At 42.5% G+C, this 21173-nt stretch overlaps 1 protein-coding gene across 1 annotated transcript; it reads right to left on the bottom strand.

Moving 5' to 3' along the window:
- Positions 1-965: 965 nt before the first annotated feature.
- Positions 966-20208, bottom strand: AFG3L2 (AFG3 like matrix AAA peptidase subunit 2). Its single transcript, XM_079982932.1, has 17 exons — positions 19990-20208; positions 18013-18112; positions 16573-16641; positions 15227-15354; positions 14535-14687; positions 13297-13371; positions 12313-12437; positions 10445-10718; positions 8587-8724; positions 7208-7361; positions 5801-5908; positions 5516-5641; positions 5065-5175; positions 4616-4731; positions 3814-4014; positions 2858-3052; positions 966-1905 (listed from the first exon to the last, which is right to left on the bottom strand). The coding sequence occupies exons 1-17, from the start codon at positions 20113-20115 to the stop codon at positions 1663-1665; spliced, it is 2442 nt and encodes an 813-aa protein (XP_079839058.1). The 5' UTR covers positions 20116-20208; the 3' UTR covers positions 966-1662.
- Between the last annotated feature and the right edge of the window lie 965 nt (positions 20209-21173).

Below are 21173 nucleotides of genomic sequence, written 5' to 3'. Positions count from 1 at the left end.
GATAGATCAATAATTTATTATTTATACCCCACCCATCTGGCTGGGTTTTCCCAGCCACTCTGGGTGGCTCCCAAAAGAATATTAAAAGCATGATAAAACATCAAACATTTAAAACTTCCCTAAACAGATGTCTACTAAAAGTCAGATAATTATTTCCTTGGCATCTGATGGGAGGGTGTTCCACAGGGCAAGCGCCACTATTGAGAAGGCCCTCGGTTCCCTGTAAGCTCACTTCTCACAGTGAGGGAACCACCAGAAGGCCCTCGGCACTGGACCTCAGTGTCTGGGCTGAATGATGGGGGTGGAGACGCTCCTTCAGGTACACAGGGGTGAGGTCATTTAGGGCTTTAAAGGTCAGCACCAACACTTTGAATTGTGCTCGGAAATGTACTGGGAGCCAATGTAGGTCTTTAAGGACTGGTGTTATATAGTCTCAGTGGCACTCCCAGTCACCACTAAAGATAATCTGCCTAGTTTCCCCTCTGAGGTAGATCAAATTATTTCCCAAAACCTAACTGGCACCTGTGTTTCAAGAACACAGTAATGGTTTACAAATAGGAGTGCTAGTAATATGTGCTAATAATCTTCAACTTCTACCCTCTGTTAATACAAGCATCCATGTCCTTCATGGATACAGACCTTCTCATGAATGGCTTCTGCTCCAATACTCCATTTCAGCTAAGAGCAAGACAACTTGGTGTCACTTTTTCCTGGTTTGTGGTGATGCCAGGTTCATCCTGAATACCAAATTCAATGACTAGTGTGGCAATCACATTCTGAAAAGTTATTTCCTCTAGGCCTTCCACCCAACAACAGCCATAGATGCATCATCTATACATAAATATACAATTTTACCACAGAACGCTTTTATTCATAGCCTCTCATGACTGGAGAATTTCTTCATGAAGTCCAGTGTGCCAATAATGTTTCCAAACTGTATTTACAAAATACAATACAATCATATGTTCAATACTGTACAACTGCCAGTAAAAAAAGAAACCTTTATTAAAACAGCAATAATATAATTTAGACTTTACACATTATTCCAGCCTCGGACCCAAAATTCTATTGGAAAAGCTCTTTAGCAGGCTTCAAATTTCACGATGGACACCAGCACAGCTTTGTTTTACAAATGGCAAGGCAGAAATAAATTTATAGAGTTGGGTGATAAGTAGATGTTTCTGCAGAACAGAAGAAGTATTGTCATAAATTACTTTGACTCCGGGTAAGCACCAGCAACGCATTTATTGTGTGCTAACAATTTGCATTTGATGGAGGCTACTTAAAGACAGGCAGATGATTTCCCCCCGTTATCCATGACAGTACATTAATCTAGGTCCTCTTAAATGTATCTGGTGATGGACAAGAGTTGCATAACTCGGATATGGATCTAAAAAGTTGAAAGAAGGGGACTCAGTCTAGATCCATAAGCTGCAAGGTTTCCACATTTTTTGTGCAGATTTTTAGGAAGCAGGACCTACTAGAATCTGAATCCTCCTCTGTCAAATACAGCAACAAACCCTTTCCTGGCTCCACCACTGCTGCAGGCTTGCTTCTTTCCAATCGAGGATTCTTGAAGACTAGACTCTGACATGTTCCCTCATTTTCTTTCAGTGTGCAATACATGTACTGTGCCAGTTTATACAACACCATATTTCAACACTAAAAAGGCATGTCTCCTGTAATCTGTCTGGCAATCTGCTCATCTGTCGTCTCCTCTTTCTCCTTCTCACGATCTTTGTTCCAGTCTTTAAGGCCTTCTGGAAGTGATGTGTCTTCATCTAAGCTGCCTGTGCCTTCAACAAACTCTTCGTAAGTAGATTTTTCAGCAAATGGTCTGGGGCCAAGCATTTCAATCATATCACTTTTATCCAAAACCTCCTTTTCTAGGAGCTGTAAAGCAACCTGAAACAATATGCACACAGATCATACAATTTGTATAGAAGGTAAAGAATGTAAACTGGCTATCTTCCACGGCATGCAAAATAATAACCAAGGATTTAACCTTTCACTGTGTATAACAGAATCAAAAGTAGCATATTACCAATAGCTACTATAACCTCCTCTACATTGTTTCTAGCATTAGTCAAACATACTCTAAAAACTAACCATTAAGAAGCTGCTGCAAGGTATTTCCATGACGTACCTACAGGATGTGATTATATCAATGCATCCTGGTTCCAAACTTCCTAAGGAATGCACACATTTTGCTTTCTCTGAGGCAGAGTTGCCCCATTCATTTTGGTGTTAGGGAAAGGGCCACGTATACATCCTCATGTCATGAAAAGGGAAATTATTATTTATTAAATTTGTATACTGCCCTATACCTGCAGGTCCCTATACCCACAATACAAAAATACAAAATACATAATACATAATAAAATGAGAGCAAAAACAAACCAATAACTCCCCCCTTCCACGACACATTTAAAAGGGCATCGGAAGGTCAAAGAGGAACATGGCGCTTAAAGGTGTATAACGATGATGCCAGCTGAACCTCCCTGGGGAGAGCATGCTGCAAATGGGAAGCCACTGCAGAAAAGGCCTGTTCTTGTGTTGCCACCCTCTGGACCTCTCGTGAAGGAGGCACACAAAGAAGGGCCTCAGTGGATGATCTCAGGGTCCTGGTAGGTTCATATGGAGAGCAGGCCCTTGAGGTATTGTGGTCCTGAACCAATACCTCATTACTGCTTAAGCAAGTAATAGGCAGAGCTGCTATTCTTGTGTAAATCTGATAAAGGGCAAATAAGGGCATAATATAACTTGTAGAGTCCTGCTGTGTATAAAACAGCAATGTTTTAGCAGCATGTTGATCAAAGAACCTGGTAACCATTTCTGTAGGCAAATGAATACGCACCTTTTCCACCTCTGCCTTCTTCTCAGTTAGGAGAGACAATGTCCGATCGTAAGCTGAATTAATAAGCACTCGCACCTCTTCATCTATCAGTCTTGCAGTTGCCTCACTATATGGTTTTTCTAATACCATGTCTCCTTGCCGAGGAAGCTCAAATGAAATTTGCCCAACTTTTTCATTCATTCCAAACTGAACAATCTGAGGATTGAATGACACACATTTTTAAGTGCCTTAGTCACGAATGCTATGAAAAATATTAAGAGTCTTTATTCTAGCTATAATACTTTAGTATTCGCAGTTGCAACTAACCAAACTCTGTACCAGAGATGAGGAATCTGTGGCCCTCCAGATGTTCTTGGACTCCAGCTCCCATCAGCCTTGACCGCTGGCTATGTTGGCTGTGGCTGAAATGGAGTAAAACACCTGGAGGGTCCCAGGTTCTCCAACCCTGCTCTACATTACTGTCAGGATTTTAACCCTGAAGTAAAAACCAGCTCTTGGCAATCGTATTTATTCCTTTAATAGTCCATGTACGCTTACTGGGAAAGGTTAATGTTAGTGTTTGAGTATGGTCATTACTAATTACAAAACTGTTAGAAATTTATTGCATCAATAATCTGGCTCTTGAAGTATTCATAAAATATTAGACAACCAATAGTAGCATCCAGGCATCAAAATGCACTACAAATTGTAAAGCATTGTATACTACAAAAATATAAATATTAACATGTACCACCAGCATACAAATTATTTCCCCCCCAGGAAGAAACAGTGCTAGACTTTAGGGGGTGGGGAGTAAGCCTCCATAACAAATCATTAATATATACCAGATATCAGAAGTATTTTTGTGGCATGAGTGGTGTATAAAGCATATCAAAACAATACCAAAAAGTACAAACAATAATCTTTATAGTAATTTTTAATTCAAAAAATATAGAGTTGTTGAGAGGCGTACAAACCTGAGCATATGCACTCTGAGTAACTTTCCTTAGATCATCTTGGGCCCCTGTTGTAATTCTTCCAAAGAAGATTTGTTCTGACACACGCCCACCCAGAGTCATGCACATCCTGTCAAGCAGCTGCTCTTTGGTGTAAAGATACTGCTCTTTCGGCAAGTACTGAGCATAGCCCAGTCCTTTGCCACGAGGAATGATAGATACCTTTTGCAAGGGAAGAAAAAAAACATACTTAACTTAAACAATCCAGCTTATTCCAGCTGGAACACATGCAAACTTGACTGACCTGGGGAAAAGGGTTTGTCTAAACCATTCCTGTTACAGCAGATCCCAAAATGCTCCATGAACCAAGCCAAGGTTGATGGCATAGAATTATCATCAATGTGCAAGTATCACAGAGGGGGTTGGGGAGGGTATGAAGCTAACAGAACTCCGCCGCTAGGAAATTCAATAAATAATAATAATTTTACTTTTTCCAGACAGATAAGTAGGAAGCACAGAACTGTTTCCCATAGTTCAAAGCAGTGGCAACAACTGGCAATGAAGTGAGTGAAGCTGCCACACTTTCTACTGCTTCCTCAGCAGCTGCTCAGAGAGGAAGTGAGATAGCTAGTTACCATAGCTTCCTGGTTTGGATAAAATGGGAAACTGAGGTTAAGAGACTTGATTACTCATGCTGCAAAGCAAAGAATGAAGGGTCTGTGTGTGAAGGCAAAAGGCTAGTTCATATCTAAACTTACTAAGCCAAATTCTGATGATCCAAATGTGATCATTGTACAGCAAGCGTCTTGCTAAGTCAACATACCTTCAAAAGTGGATCAGCATGTTCCAAAAACCACCCAGCAACTGCGTGGCCAGCTTCATGATACGCTACTGTCTTTTTCTCCTCTGGTTGCAATACTTGTGTCTTCTTTTCCAAACCTTTGATTTAAAAAACCCAAAACTTTACTACTGAGGTGCAGATTTCAAAATTGGTGATAAGATAGCCCCCTAGAACCAACAGATTTGGGGTTTCCTCCATCCCCTCCTCAACTTGAGATAGTTAGGCCTCACACTCAACAGACTATTCCAAATAAGGGAGAAATATTTACTGTTTGATATAATGGAGCACTAGCTCCTTAAAATTATTCTCCCCTCCCACCATAATCAAGAAAGAAGATTATTGTTGTTATACAGTAATTAAATTAAGAGATGAACAAAAGAACTGACCCACAACACTGCAAGAAATGTAATCACAAAGAGATACCCTCTCACCTCCTATCACTCGTTCAATTGCTTGCTCAAAGTGTTTTTGGTTTATGGCATCTGAAAGATGTCGTGCAGCAATTAAGGCAGCTTCATTGCATACATTAGCTATGTCTGCACCTAGAGGAAAAGAGTGAGGAGACAATAATCAGAGCCGTTTCCAAACATAACATCCATCACTTAACACAATGAGATAACCAGATATGCAATCAAGCACAGTAAGTAAAGTTCCCGCAAAGCTACACATTTTAGGGTGGGGGAGAGTAGTCTAGTTGTTGCTATTATTAAATAATGGGGAATCAGAAACCCTTGCTGATCTATTACGAATCATGCAAATTCTGCAGTAGATATAGAGCTAACCTCATTCCACCTCCAATCTGTCATCACAATTTCCTCATAAAAATGAGAAAATAATACTTCTAGAAACGTACCAATTGCACAGGAGTAAAATATCACCTACCTGAAAATCCAGGAGTAAGTGATGCAAGTTTTCGTGCTAAATTATCTCTATTCAAGCTACTATCCAACTTCAGGGGTCTAAGATGAACTTTGAAAATAGATGCTCTTCCCTTTATATCTGGCGGCCCTTGAAGAGTTTAAAGAAAAAGCAATTAACTTTACAATTGCAAACATTTCTGCTTTCTAATAGTCCCACTAACCAGCTTTAGCTAACATCTCCTCTCTGTTCTCATAGTTTTGAGTTGACATCTTTATGAGGTCAAAGTTGTCTACCAAGATAACTTACCAATGAAGATCTGTCTATCAAAACGTCCTGGCCTCATAAGTGCAGGGTCCAGGATATCTGGCCTGTTCGTGCCTGCCAAAATAACTACGTTTGTTGTGGTATTAAAACCTGTGAAGAAAATAAAAACCAAAGTATTAAATATTCAGTAGCAAAAATGGTTTTTCCAAAAGGCTATTGTGAATCTTAAGAATGCTATTTTGTAAATTCTGAAGTGACCAGAGTATTGGCGATTCTGCCTTCCGTCAAGGACTTAACGACTGAGCAGGTGAAGAGAACTACACCATGTTAAAGAATGAGGAAAAGATGCAAAACTATTGCATACTATGTAATATGAGTGCTTACAATTCACAGGACAAGGTACTTTCAAAATTCTGAACCACTGCTACTACAGCCTACAACTACTTCTTCTTTGGCGATCACTTGTAGCCGCGTAAGATTGTCTTCCATAAACATGGTTTTAACAATGAGTCCGTAAGTGACTGTGGAGGCCAATTCTGGATCCACACGTCCTTTCACAGTGGGGACATTGTTTTCCAGGTGGCCTTATATGGCAGGCAATAGCTTATGAAATGGGAAACAAGTCAAAGAGAAGGATCCAACTAAGTTATACTCAGAGTAGAACAAGTGAAATCAATAGGCTTAAGTTAGTCATGATATCACCCACAGAGATTATGGGTTATGTCCCCCAACCATCTTGAGCAGATTTGAATGTGCCAAGGGGGCTGTAGTGGGGAGACGTCCCATTGTGCAAACAGAAGTCTGTTTCACTTGCACACTGGCAGAGTTGGATACAAACCTTAATGTACAATCCCATACAATTAGCAATAAGGTTACAAAACAAAAAGAACAGAAAGATGCTTTCTGCTATGTTCATTCAGTATCATGAAAAAACAACAACCCACTCTTCCTAAAAGAGATTATAAAGTCTAGGTTATATCCAATGTCAGTCATACTGGAAATAGGCCGCTGAAATTGATCAAAAAAGTTAACTCCATTTATTTCAATGGGCATAATCAGGTTGTGATTATGTAGATATTATTCTACCTTTTTCTGGTTATTAACATAAAACACATCATTTTCATCTTCAAATATGTTGTTACTAATAAAGCCATCCAACCCCTGAGGGGGTTATTGGTTTGTTTTTGTTTTATTACTTGGTATGTATTTTGTGGAGGACACCAGGCTGGCGACGCTGGCTCTAACCAGCACCTGCCTACATTCCCTACTGCTTTTTAACAACCAGTTGATTTTTGACATAGGTTTTCATCACAACGTTTGGTTGTGTCCCCATGCAGCTTGTTTCATACCAGTAGGAGCTGTTTCCAGGTAATTTGTTTAAGAATGAAGTGTTACTCTATATGTAAGTGGCAGTAGGAATAATAAAAATTTAACAAAAGAAATAGTTACCATCCATTTCTACTAGCAGCTGATTCAATGTGTTTTCTTGTTCACTTTGCCCTCCAAAGTTACCCCGTCCTCTCTTCCTTCCCACTGCATCTATTTCGTCAATGAAGAGAATGCAAGGGGCATTTTTACGAGCCAGAACAAATAAATCACGAACCTTTGCAAGAGAAAGAAGGTACTTTCAAAATCATGTATTGCCACACAGCTAGTTGTCCATCAACACTACAGAATACACCACAGAGTTAGCATTCATGTCATTGAAATAGGTATACAACATTAGCCTCATTTGTCCGTCTATCAGGAAATTATTTTGCAGCTAACATGTTAGGTTATGAAATAAATTGAATGCTTTTACAGTCGTACCTTTGTTTTTGAACAGCTTAGTTCTCGAACATTTTGGCTTCTGAACACCGCAAACCCAGAAGTGACTGTTCCAGTTTGTGAACTATTTTAGGAAGCCAAATGTCCAACGGGGCTTCCGATTGGCTGCAGGAGCTTCCTGCAGCCAATTAGAAGCCATACTTTGGTTTACGAACGTTTTAGAATTTGAACAGACTTCTGGAACAGATTCTGCTCGACTTGCAAGGTATGACTGTAATTTGAAAGCTGTAGAAATCAAACTCTGGAAAAGTGTTTGGAACCATGGGTGGTATTCAACTACTACATCCTGTCAGCGCAAGGATTTCTACTTGTGCAAAGGGACTGCCCCCCCTCACTGTGTGTGCCCTCCCCAAATCTGCTCCAGAAGATTGGGAAAACCCTTAGAACAAATTTGGAGGTGCATAGGGAGAGGACATTCTGTTGCACAAGCAGAAATCCCTGTGCTGACAGAATGAGACTTAGTGAACAAAGAATTCTGCCCAATGTTTTTATTTCTACATAAGTACTTGAAACAAATGCTTTATGCTGGAAGAGCCAGCAGTGTCCAAAGTACAAGAGCTAGACTTGGATGAAGGAGACCTTGGTTAAAATTGCATCTTTCCCTCAGAGCCGGCACTTCTTAAAATAGCATAAACTTCCTACACAACTCCGTAGAGAAGTGTGGAGAACCTTTGTGTACACGGATGATAAATCTAGCCTTCCTGCAACAGCCATCAAGTTTAGAATACCATTCGCTTGTCCTTATCAACTGTTAGGAAAAAGAAGACGGCAGTGGCAAAATGCAGTCAGAGGGCTACAGCTCTGAAGCAATAAGATTTCCTAGAAACTGAGTGAGATATCAGAGTTATTAATTAAAATAGCTTGCAGCCAGCTATTTAAGATGAACAGCTATCTTGATCATTACTGAAATTTAGTGAATTATCAAGCTTTTGGCCTACCAACCTTGACTGCGTCCTTTTAACAACCGACACTGCAATAATAGAGCAAGGCCAAAGACTTACTCTAGCAGGACCCACGCCGACAAACATCTCTAAGAACTCAGACCCATTGACTGTAATGAAAGGGACGTTGGCCTCTCCGGCTGTTGCTTTTGCTAGAAGAGTTTTCCCTGTGCCTGGAGGCCCTGTCAGAATAGCTCCCTGCAAGGTGTGAGAAAGGGTAAATATTACTAAGAAATAAAAGCAGTGCAAATATTCACCTTAAATTTTCTTCAATATGAGTCAATATACCGTATTTTTCGCTCTATAGGACCCACCTTGTTTTAGAGGGGGAAGAACAAGAAAAAAAATTCTCCCCCTCTCTGCCCAGCGCCCCTTCAGCGAAGCAGCAGGAGGCACTGCGCAAAGAGGGGGAGAATTCCCCCCCCTTGTTTCCCCCCTCTAAAACAAGGTGCCGTTCAAGGTGCGTTCAGTAGTTTCAGGCGGCTACCTTGGAAGCCTGGAGAGCGAGAGGGGTCGGTGCGCACTGACCCCTCTTGCTCTCCAAGCTTCAGGTTCCTTTCGACCTGCTTTTTGGGGCTGGGGGGAGGAAGCCCACCGCCAGCCCCAAAGAGCAGGTCGGAGAGCAGCAGAAAGGCGCGCAGCGGAGAGGCTGCTGCCATAGCCGCGTGTCACCTCTCTAGCTGGGAGAGGGTACGCAGGGCTTCTTTAGCCCCTCGCACGCTCTCCCGGCTGGTGAGGCGGTGCGCGGTTAAAGAGGCTGCTGCCATAGCCGTGCGTCACCTCTCCCAGCCGGGAGAGGGTCGCGGGGCTATGGCAATTCCCCCACCTCCCGTAAAAGCCCACAGGAGCCGCACACCCTTTAAGGAGCACGCGGCTCCTGTGGACTTTTCTATGAGGAGGGAGAAGGGACTGACTGGCTGCGTCAGTCCCTTGTCCCTCCTGAGGAAAAGCCCGCAAGAGCCGCGCGGAGCTTGTGTGCGGCTTTTGGGGGCTTTTCCTGCCTGCCTCCCCCCCTGCATTCGCTCCATAGGACGCACACACATTTCCCCTTCATTTTTGGAGGGGAAAAAGTGTGTCCTATAGAGCGAAAAATACGGTATTTAGAACTCTGTTTCAGGGAAGTATAACACGTGTCCTAGTTCCACAAATAACTCAAAATTTTCTCTTTTTCCTGAAATGTTCTAGTCCTTGAAAAGGTAATTTGAATTTCACATAACTGTACAGTGGTACCTCGGGTTACATGCGCTTCAGGTTACAGACTCCGCTAACCCAGAAATAGTACCTCGGGTTAAGAACTTTGTTCAGGATGAGAACAGAAATTGTGCTCCAGCGGTGCAGCGTCAGCAGTGGTGCTTCAGGTTAAGAACAGTTTCAGGTTAAGAACGGACCTCTGGAATGAATTAAGTACTTAACCCGAGGTACCACTGTATTTTGAATGGGAGTGCAAGCCGCAATAAAGCTAAATTAACCAATATTTGATCATGATCACACCAGATGGTCAATTTAATAAGTCTTCACAAGATTCACCCACTATTTATTAAGATCCATGAGGAAATGATACTCTAACCTAATTTTTGGCCCTATGCTAATTCAGATTTTAAAAAATCAAGTTGGACAATAGTATTTGCTTGCAGGTAAATTTGAGTAAGAAAGAACAGTGTCCTCATTTTACTGAAAGGGAAGCACAGAAAACAAAAGAATTTCATAATGTCACTAAATGAAGATTCAGAGGCTATGTGAAATGAGTTCTTTTGATTCCACAAACTCTTGTGATCATATTTTTAAAATTCTGATGTTAGGTCAGAATATAGGAATAATGCAAATTGTCACTAAATTCAAAAAAATAATCCCCAGCTAAAAGAGCACAATAAAGTAATGAAGTTGGCACAATAACATTTTTATTCTTGTAACTCTTTACCTTTGGGATCTTTGCTCCAAGATTCTCGTACTGTTTTGGGTTTTTCAGAAAGTTGACAAACTCCATTATTTCTAATTTAGCCTCCTCACAGCCAGCTACATCTTTGAACTTCACATCTATTTCATCCTTCAAGACTTTGGCTGTTGTTTCACCCACACTGAAGAGCCCTCCCATTCCCCGTCCTGTTCGGCCCATTCCAGAAGGTCCTCTTCTTAACGTGTAGAGCAGAAAGCCAACTATAAGGACCGTTGGCAACATACTCAGAAGAAAGGAACTAAAAATAAAAGTTGGGAGATATTAATTCATTGTTTCATAACAAAATATGGGGTGGGGAGGAGACACATAAGAGCAATTTCATTTGTACATTATGAACAACTTTACTCAATAAGGTGCAATTTCAGTTAAAATATGCTGGGCTACAACAAATCATGCACAGTTCATAGCACCTTTCTGATTCATAATACAAATGTGCGCTAAAGCTAATGAATTCCTAGATCAGGCTAACTTTATCTCTTGCTCTTTCTTACATTCCCCATTAGTTGGCATCCATCTATCTCAGGAGAAAATGGAGGAGTGCACTTTTGGAGATGAAGTCAAACCCTTGGGAGAGTTGCAGCACCTGCTGTGGTTGTAGAAACCGATACGGGACATGTTTTGCTGCAGCTAGGGCAGATGAAGGCGTCCAATTGTGCTGCTGCAGATGCACCATGGCGTTTCTTCTCTCTGCCTTCCTCCCAACTGTCGCTCCTCCTCTAGTCAATGCTGTGGAGGCATAGCCTGATTTCCTGTATCCAGGCACTGCGATCATCTGCAAGGGATCCCCACATGGCAGGGTTGATGCTGCCACCCTTCATCCCATTTGCAGACATGTATGTAACACAGAGTTGGTTTGCAAATGGGCCTGATGCCAGCTCCCAATAGAGCACATCCTTGGGGATTCTGCAATCTTCCATTCTGTGGACAGGACCAAGACTACGTAGAAGTCGCAGAGACAGGAGTCTGAACTTTGTGGGAACGTGGGCAGGACTCTGTATATGTGGAAGGCATTGAAGTGTCATTCCTGGCAGGTCTAAGTTGCCCACGTCTCACTACCATGAAGCAGAATCCTCAATACGCAAGCCTGGTAGACCTTCATCTTAGTATTAGCATCACATCCTCCCATACCCTTTGGAGTGAAAAGCCATTGTTGGAGCTGCCTTGCCAATTCACTTGTCCAGCTCAGCGTCGATGGAGAGATTGCTGGTTATGGTGGAACCCAGGTAGACTTGTCTACCACCCCAAGTGTGTGGTCACCAATGCTGATGCGTGGAATGCTGATAATGGCTCAGGATGCTCATCTCCGTCAGGCTGATGGTAAGGCCAAATTCCTTGCAGGCTTGGGCAAAACGGTTGACGAGTCTCTGTAGAGCTTCCTCTGAGTGCTCTGTAAATGCTGTGTCATCTGCAAACAACATCTCTCAGGTAAGACCCGTTTTGCACTTAAGTTTAGGTGCAGAGACGTGCCAGGCTGAACAAACTCCTGTCTCAACAAGGTAGGATGTCCACCTAAGCTTTACAAGATGATAGTGTCCTTCCACGAGAACATGCATGGCACCGTCCAATATGACAGCTCATCCTAGGACTCCTTCCCTATAAAGAGCAGTGTGAAACAGGGCTGTGTTCTCGCCCCAACTTTCTTTGACATTCCATAGCCTACTGCAAATGAGAGAAAACCCTTCTTCTTCTGCCATGCATATGCCAAATCATTTGAGAGTGGTGGATGATAGGGGTTACCAACAAGCGCAACCAGAGACAGGCTTGTCAGCAAGCCAATTCTAAAAGGTAATATCATATATTCCATTACAATTTCAATCATTTTAAACACTTACCCATCACTCTCTGCTGCATACACTACAGGTATCCGGCTCTCCCCTTCTATCCCCATCTCAAGCTGTGCAGTTTCCAAGTTCCGCTCAAATGTGTCCACACTTCCAATATTAAACCAAACATATTGCTGTAAAAACAAATACAATAATTCATGGTGTCTCAGTTTTAGCATTTTAAATTAATCTGAGAGAGACAAGATTATAAAGCTTATTTTAATATAAAGAAGCAGCTTAACTGAATATCCAAAAAGTTACAATACATACGTATCAACTAGAGGCAGAAATTTAATATGCTGGTTTTAGTTGCATCGTTTCTATTTGCTGAAGAAAACACCTCCACTGAATGTGCATTTCTGAATGCTAGACTGGCAAAATATTTACAGTGGTACCTCGGGTTACATACGCTTCAAGTTACATACGTTTCAGGTTACAGACTCTGCTAACCCAGAAATAGTGCTTCAGGTTAAGTACTTTGCTTCAGGATGAGAACAGAAATTGTGCTCCGGCGGTGCGGCGGCAGCAGGAGGCCCCATTAGTTAAAGTGGTGCTTCAGGTTAAGAACAGTTTCAGGTTAAGAACAGACCTCTGGAACGAATTAAGTACTTAACCTCAGGTACCACTGTATAGGACTTCTGCCATGTCTCCCATTGATGGCAAAAGTATTTCTATTATAGTGTTATACAATACTATATAACAGGTGAAATCCCTAATAGGTATGGTGCAGAGAAACCACACTTGCACATCATGTTCTGCACCTTTAAGCAAAAAGCATGTGGAGATTCCTACAGTATGTAGGGTGCACTAGACATCAGATTCTGCACATGCTCAACACATTTTGTCATTTACTTGCAAGGGCACAGAGCACAGCCCTGATACATCAAAATAACAAACTGTCAGATCCATATTTAATACGCTATACAGAAACATTTACAAACATAAATGATTCAACCCCTTAATGCATTTGGTGAATTGAAAAAATTGATTTACCCCATCAATTGGCGACTTCCCTGGGGTAAAAACCACTCTAACAAAGCGCTTGTTCACCACTTCTAGCTTGTCCACCTGTGAAAGCACAAAATACATTTCAGACAGTAACTTTTTCCTCCTGGGAGAAGCCAGAGATTGAACCACAGACCTTCTGCATGTAAAGCATCGTCTCTGCCCCTGAGCTAGAGACCTTCCCTTATGCTGTATGAACATGACCCTGTGAGATGTAAGTGTACTGAAACTGCTGAGGACTGTTTCAAAATCAAAAGCATCCAAAATCTGCTAAAAAAAGTCTGGCCCAATACATTATAAGTTCAAAATCTTTCTTCCAAAAGCAGAGGCCCCCAAATATAAAACTGATTCCTTGGCAAGGTACCAATTCTTTGACCCTACCATGAAGCACAGAAGGTTGCAGGAAGAGCCTTGCCTTCACTTGCACTCAGGGCTTGAATAAAGAAACTATGCTGATTCTGCTGTTCCTTTCCACTTTGTCAAAGCTCCCTGCAAGTGGGACAAAACATTGCTTCTCCTCTGATCCTTCTAGCAAGCATGCAGGGACACAGGGTAAGGTGGAGTGCTGTTTCATATTGCTGCCCAAGGCTTGGATAAGAACACAACAGGAAATAAGAATGTGTCAGTGGGGTCTTGACTCAGCTTGTGTCAGACACAAAGAAAACAGGAGATCAGCCTGCTGTTGCTTTTCTTATCCAAACTATGTGAGTGAGAGTTCTGCCCTCTCTTGCCTCAGTGAGCAAGCAAGTCCTGAGAAAGCAGGTTCTCAAAGTAAATAACCTGTCCATTGAAGAAAATGCAAACTTATGATCTCTCTTTTAGCCCACTACACTAAACTTATTCTTGAACTCTCTTCAAGAGTTTTAATAGCTGCTTGTTGTGTTTTTTTAGCTTGTTATTTTTATATTTTAAATTATTTTCCTTGAGTTTTTTGAAGCAAAGGCAGGAAAACTTTCAAATAAATAATATGCCCTTAAAAAGAGCCGTGGAGCTCAAAATGTCTTAGGCCATTTTCTAACAATATGGCTAACCTCTACTTTTTGCCTTTTGTTTCTGGAATAGAAGTTCTGACCACATGCAGTAATTTTCTTCTTCTTTCTTTAATACAAATTCAGCCTTTCCAGCTTCAATTAAATTATAGCCCACCTTGGTTTACATTCAGTCACAATGGATAACTTATTCTGTGAAATGTACATTTCAGCTGAAGGTGCCTCAGTGCTACTTACCACTCCTTTGGAAAGGTAGTTGTTGGCAAAGTCCTTCCATGTGATTTCTCTCCCAGCATTCCTGAAGAAAACATAGTATGTAGCAAAAGCCCAGAAAATTGCAGTGCCCATGAAATAAAAACGGAACTCTTTGTCATCCCAGGGAAAGTCACCCTAAAGGGGAAGAGGAAGAAGGAATACTGGATTGAGATTGACTTTTGTATGTGAAAATGGTGGGTTTTCTGATCTGCTGTCACAAAAGCAGCCCTATGTAAGCACCAATTTGTAAAAGATTTTTTTTACAGAAGATTTATTCATAAAAACATGAAAAAGTGTCCGGAATTACAGTCATGCCTTCATTCCCACCTACAAACCCTTTTCTACTAACTTGGTGGAGAGGCAGATTCACATATGAAATGTGCTGAGCTTTTCTGAGGTGAATGGGAATGCTTCCTTTGCAAAAGCTCACAAAATCTACTGCACTGCATACTGGGCCTTGAGTCAGGGCCACTATAAATCTTAGATTCATATAATCTTTCAGAGAAATTTAAGAAACACGTAAGTAACTGAGTTTAAAAAACCATAAGTCAACAGCATTCCCATGGTGAAAATAATCTGAATAACATTTAGAGAAGTAATAATATTTTACAGAACTGCAAAACACAATAAAGCAGGTTGATAAAAGCAGTGTCACAAAAAATATGAATTGGGACCTTTTGTATTCTGGACCACCAGTTAGTATCTTCTTTCTTGCCACCTTTTTTCCCTCCTCCTCCACTGCTTCCTCCTCCTCCTCCACTGTTGGTTCTGGAAGGGCGCTGGGAGTTGGCTTGCTTTACATCTACAAAAAAAGTTCACACGCATGTTTCTACAAAAAATAGAAAGCAAGCAAGCCTATGTCCCTGTAGTTCTTTGTTTTGTTACTTCTGTAATCTTTACACAACACTGATTCTTACAAGATTAACAGCTAGATTAGATGTTACAACACACACATACGGCTGTCTACAAAAATAGCGTTCACTCATCTAATCCCAACCCTTACTCCGTACCATGGAACAGATCTTACTTTATGCTGTGACAGCAAAACATTCTGCGCCTCCCCACCCTGTATCACTGACTGCTGATGGCATGGTGCAGGGAACACAGAACATCATGATGTCACAGCATAGCAAAGCTCTACCAGAAAGCATCAGGGGGTTGGGTGGGCCTAAATGTGTGGCAGCTGTTTACAACAGAAGTCACATATTTAATGTGCAATTTGTTTTTAACACTCAGAATCTGGACTAAGTTACAGAGATGTTACAAAGACTACTTATATCATGTAAATGATGTCCTTTGAGGATTCAGTAAAGGCAGTATATAAAGATTATTATGATGCATCACGCCAGGCCATGTGTTTAGGTGGGGAACAGTAATGATTATGTAATAACTCACAACACAGTGAGAGCCTATTAGGGAGAAAACCTGGTGTAAACTGGTTATTGTTCGGGTGTCTCAAGCAACGTATCATGGTACATCCAGATAATGCTTTTTGATTAGATAGAATCCAGTTTTTAGTGGAACGATAGTGCAAGCTCAGTTTTCCCAATCCATTTCCAGCTTCCAGCTCCCTTCTTTACTATGTTTAAATACAGTACCCATGTCACTGTAGCTTTGGCCCTCTTTCTTAACTGATACAAAGTACTCAATTCTTTAACAAACATTAAAGGCACACAAACCAGGGATATAAACAGGCCCAGTTAACGTAGATCGTTAATCAAAATGCTCAAGGAAAAAATAACACCACCACAAACATCTAACAGAGAATTCAGAAATTGAATATGGTGATGCTGGAGAAGAAACATATCAATTCTACAATGTGAAGACCTGGCACATAAAATGTGACAATAGAAGTCACAAGACAGAAGTAAACTGTAGGAAATAGTGACCACTTTCATGGCCATTGTCAAAACTAGGACACAGCAACATGGGGCTTGTATATAAGAGCAGTCAAAATTAATAATAACCAAAGTGACATTTATTCTACATATGAGCCTCAAGTGAAAAAGCAGACTGGTACCTTTAGCTTCTCCTTCTGAGCCCTTTGTTTCATTAGGTTTCTTTTCATCAGGGAAATATTTTTCAAAACCTAATAAGGAAAAAAGCAGCAATAAAAATTGAGTATATTATATCATGCTTGAGGCAGTGAAGTCTCATCAAAAATAGCCTCACCATGTGTTTCAGGGAACAGGAAAAGAGTTTCACATATCTGATAAAGCTAAACAGGAGGGTGGGTGGGTGGGAAAAGGAGGAGATAAAAGCATGTGTGTCATTTAAAAATATTTCTGATAAAGAATAGTAACTGCCCAAGTGCCTATCAAAAGTGCCTACCCTCTAGTTTCTAGAAGAACTACACTGCTGAAACAAGAAAAAGGTAGGAAGGTGGAAAACTGGAAGCAGACTTTTTTGTGGAGAGAAAGGAGGACTATTCTGAGAGCTCAGTCAGCCCTTGGACTGAAACAGGTGAGTCACAGAACATATGTAGCTTGAGATAGGGACAAAGAAAGAATAATATTCCTGTCCAGCTTCAGGCCTGGGTTTAGCTTGAAAAACACCTTGACTGGCCTTGGTGGTTGACTTAGATTGGGGATGGAACTGAGCACAATCCTACTGGCTGTCCTGGATCTCTTAGTGGCTTTCAACACCATCAATCAACACTATCCTTTGAGCTACTTGACTGGGTTGGACTTGGAAGGCAGAGTGTTCTGCTGGCTCTGGTGCCTCCTGGATAGTTGATTCCAGATGGTTGTGATGAGGGGACCTTCTGTTTTACCCCTTGAGTTTTGGCTTTGTTTTGTGTTCTGTCTCCCATGCTTTTCAACATCTGCATGAAATTGCTGGGAGAAGTCATTCAAAGGTTTCAGCTGCCATATGCAGATGACTTTAGCTCTACCCCTTGTTTCCATCTACTCATCTCAGGGAGGCTGTGGGACTCCTGAACTAAATGGTTTGTGATTAGGTTACTTGAAAGACTGTCTACGTATGTATCAATCTGTCAGGAACCCATACTCATGTACCCACCAGTGTGATCATTTAGGTTGGTGGGCATGAAGGAAAGGCCCTTCTCAGTGATGGTCCAAGATTGTGCAACAATATGAGGGGGGAGTTTTGTGGGAGATTGCTCTCTGACTGCACATTATGCTGGAAAGACACCAGGACAGCTGTGCTTAACTTCTAAAGAGTAAAGTGCTAGGGCTCAGGCCACATCTTTCATTCTGAGTGAGGAAGCAATGCAATTAAGGTGTAATTGTTCTGCAGCAAGGCAATAGGTCTCTGCACATTCTCAGAACTATGCTCGTTCAAACATTCTAGTGCAGCTCTGGTATTGGAAAAAACCCATGTTTATTTCTATGCTGCTTCCCATAAAATTGTGCCTAAGCAGTTTTAAACACATAAGATGAATAAGCGTAGTAGTCAATAATAATAAGCTACACATTATTATTTTACAGCAAAAAATTACCTTTTGGAGGTTGGGAGAAGAGCTTCCTGTAAACAGCAATTACACTTGCAAGGACATTGCTTCTGTTTGTAGGAACTTGTGTGGCCACATGGTCATGAAGCTGAAAAAATGAGAATTGTCACTAAAAAACCAAGACAGATCCACAGCATCTTTTCAGCACAATCCTATGCATGCTTAATTGCAAATAAATACCAGAGATTTCAATGGGGCTTACTTTCTAGTAAGCATGCACAGAATTGCTGCCTTAGGTTGCAACCCAAACCCTAGCTGGAGAGCAGTGGGACCACCAAGGTATCCACAGCCCAGTTGCTCATGCTAGCCCAGAAAGGGGAGATGGCAGGCAAACAGCTGCCCAAGCCTGGAGCTATGCCAGAGATCAGGCCCATAATGGGATTAATATCGTTATGTGACTGCTGCAGGACCAGCTTGGGATCTACTGGATCCCAGGCTGACTCAGACCTTCCCTGCCCCCAGAACACACGTTTTGAGAGCTATCTGTCTGCATGTTTGTGCCAGTGGATACAAACTGATATGGGTACAGGGCTGGACACAGCACCATCTCTGCCCAATATAAGCACCCTTTCTGGAAAAGGGTGTTTGAATTGCAGCCTTAGACTGCAGTTGTATACATTCATACATGCGAGTAGGTTCCACTTGAAGGCCTGTTTTTGCAATATGAAATAATGGTTATTCATTTAAAAGCAGCCACTCTCCCAGTTTCACAAATATCCTGGCACATTTTTTTACATCATCGGAGGTTCTCCTGCACCACCCCTGATGTAAAAGATGTCTGGATAGGTACATTTGGAATGTTGCCTGGGGATGAAATATCACAAAATAACAGGGTAAGGGGGATAAGCAAAGAGAGTGAAAGTTCCCTCCACAGTGTGAGTAAAAGCAGTTTACTCCATCATTCATCCTCTTACTTTTCCAAATGAGATGCTGAAGCAAGTTTACAAAGAACAGATAAAAGCAACCCTCAACTCACCTGAGCTAGAAACTAGCTCACATATCACTTCTGTTATGAATTTAGCAGGTGATGTTAAATAAACCACTGTCTCTCAAACTCACACTTTGCCCTCAACCCAATATACAACAGGGGGATAATGATGATATGCTTTACAGGGTTGCTGAAAGATAATACAGTGGTACCTCGGGTTAAGTACTTAATTCATTCTGGAGGTCCGTTCTTAACCTGAAACTGTTCTTAACCTGAAGCACCACTTTAGCTAATGGGGCCTCCTGCTGCTGCCGCACCACCGGAGCACGATTTCTGTTCTCATCCTGAAGCAAAGTTCTTAACCTGAAGCACTATTTCTGGGTTAGCGAAGTCTGTAACCTGAAGCATATGTAACCTGAAGCGTATGTAACCCGAGGTGCCACTGTAATTATAAAATTACAAGAGAATGTACAGGAAACTCTTGGAACACTCAAAAGCACTATACAAATCCTTTTGAATACGAGAAGTGCAGTTCAGTGGTAGAACCCATTTTCTTCATCTGCAAAAAGTTCCAGATTCACTCTCTGACATCGCCAGGCAAGAGCGGTCAAGATTTGCTTTTTAAAAAAATATTTCTCAAAACCGTCAAGAACCTCTGTCAGTCAGTCAGTCAGTCAGTCAGCGAAGCCCACTGTGGTCTTCTTGGACCAAGGGACTGTGACTCTGTAAAAAGCAAAACCCGCATATGCCTAAACCGAGTATCCGTGATTCAGGCTAGCAAAGGTGAGATGCTAAGCATTTCTCGCCGTCACCATTAGGGTGCTGAAACAGCCACGACACAAGCCGGTTCTCTCTTTTAACCTTCGGGGGGATAAGAAACGTCAGCTGCCAAGTGACTCCACGGGGACGGGACTCCCTCGCGGCAGCGGCGGCCCCGGTCCACCTCCGGCAGGCGCTGCCAGGAAGGGCGGCGGTGCCCGGGAGGCGCACCCCACTCCCCTTGCGCCCTGCCCTTGCCCGGCACGCACGTGACTCACCAATCTCAGGTAGCGCGAAGGCGCCGCGGGGCCTCGGCCCCAAAGCAGCCGCTGGGCGGCCCCGGGGATCCCGCCGGGGGAACGCCGGCAGCAGCCCCGCGACAGCCACAGGCAGCGGTGAGCCATAGTCGCCGAAACAGGCCAGCGGCCCCAAAGCACCGCTCTCTTCACTCACTCAGTTACACAAACAGGCGAACGGGTGGTTGGGGGACCTTGGCCACGCCCCCGGCGCCGCGCGTGACGCCATCACGGCGCCCCATGACCCCTCCCGCGCGTGCGCGCAGCCTTCGCCATGCTCCGCCTTTTTTCGTAAGCCCCGCCTCTTTTGGAGGCGTTGCGTGTTGCTCTCCGCCAGCCTGGTGCAACAACGAGACGACCCTATTGAAGACTTGCATGCTAGCTGAAAGGCGATCCCTGCTTGGTACAGTGGTACCTCGGGTTACATACGCTTCAGGTTACACACTCCGCTAACCCAGAAATAGTGCTTCAGGTTAAGATCTTTGCTTCAGGATAAGAACAGAAATCGGACTCCGGCGGCGCAGCAGCAGCAGGAGGCCCCATTAGCTAAAGTGGTGCTTCAGGTTAAGAACAGTTTCAGGTTAAGAATGGACCTCCGGAATGAATTAAGTACTTAACCCGAGGTACCACTGTATTTGTACCCAAGGCAAACACGCCTACAGGGTGATGGTTGTGCCTGCTGAGGCAGGTTGGCACCTGTGGATCAGGAGTCGGTGAGCGCCGAAATCACATGGCGTCTGGGACACTTACGTAGGCCCCGACGGTATTAATTAGTTACATATATGTAGAAGGGGGAAAGAGTGATGCCTTGGAATTTATTTGCAAGGTCAGTCGGACGGAGACACGTGGCTCCGGTATAACCTCGACCCAGGAAAGTGGAAGAGAGTTCACCAATAAAAGGTGCCGGAAGCTGCAATAATTTTAATCCTATTTGATTTTAAATTGTCCCAGTACCACGGTCGCTGCCTACTGATTTCGGATTGCATCTCTCATTACGTTACCCGCGCAGAAACTCTGTGATGAGACAGTTCGGTGTAAATTGCAAGCCTAAACACATTTATTGGGGAGCAGAAACTGAACAAAGTTACATAAAGTTACATAATCCTATGTTCGGTATTTTCGAGGACTCTGTTTTTTTTACTGTCAAGTAGTTGGGCTTAAATCGC

This window comes from Podarcis cretensis (genome assembly GCF_951804945.1).
Source record: "Podarcis cretensis genome assembly, chromosome: 7".
NCBI lineage: Eukaryota > Metazoa > Chordata > Lepidosauria > Squamata > Lacertidae > Podarcis > Podarcis cretensis.
The sequence above is the reverse complement of the archived record's forward strand: the minus strand, read 5'-3'. Positions and strand labels throughout refer to the sequence as shown.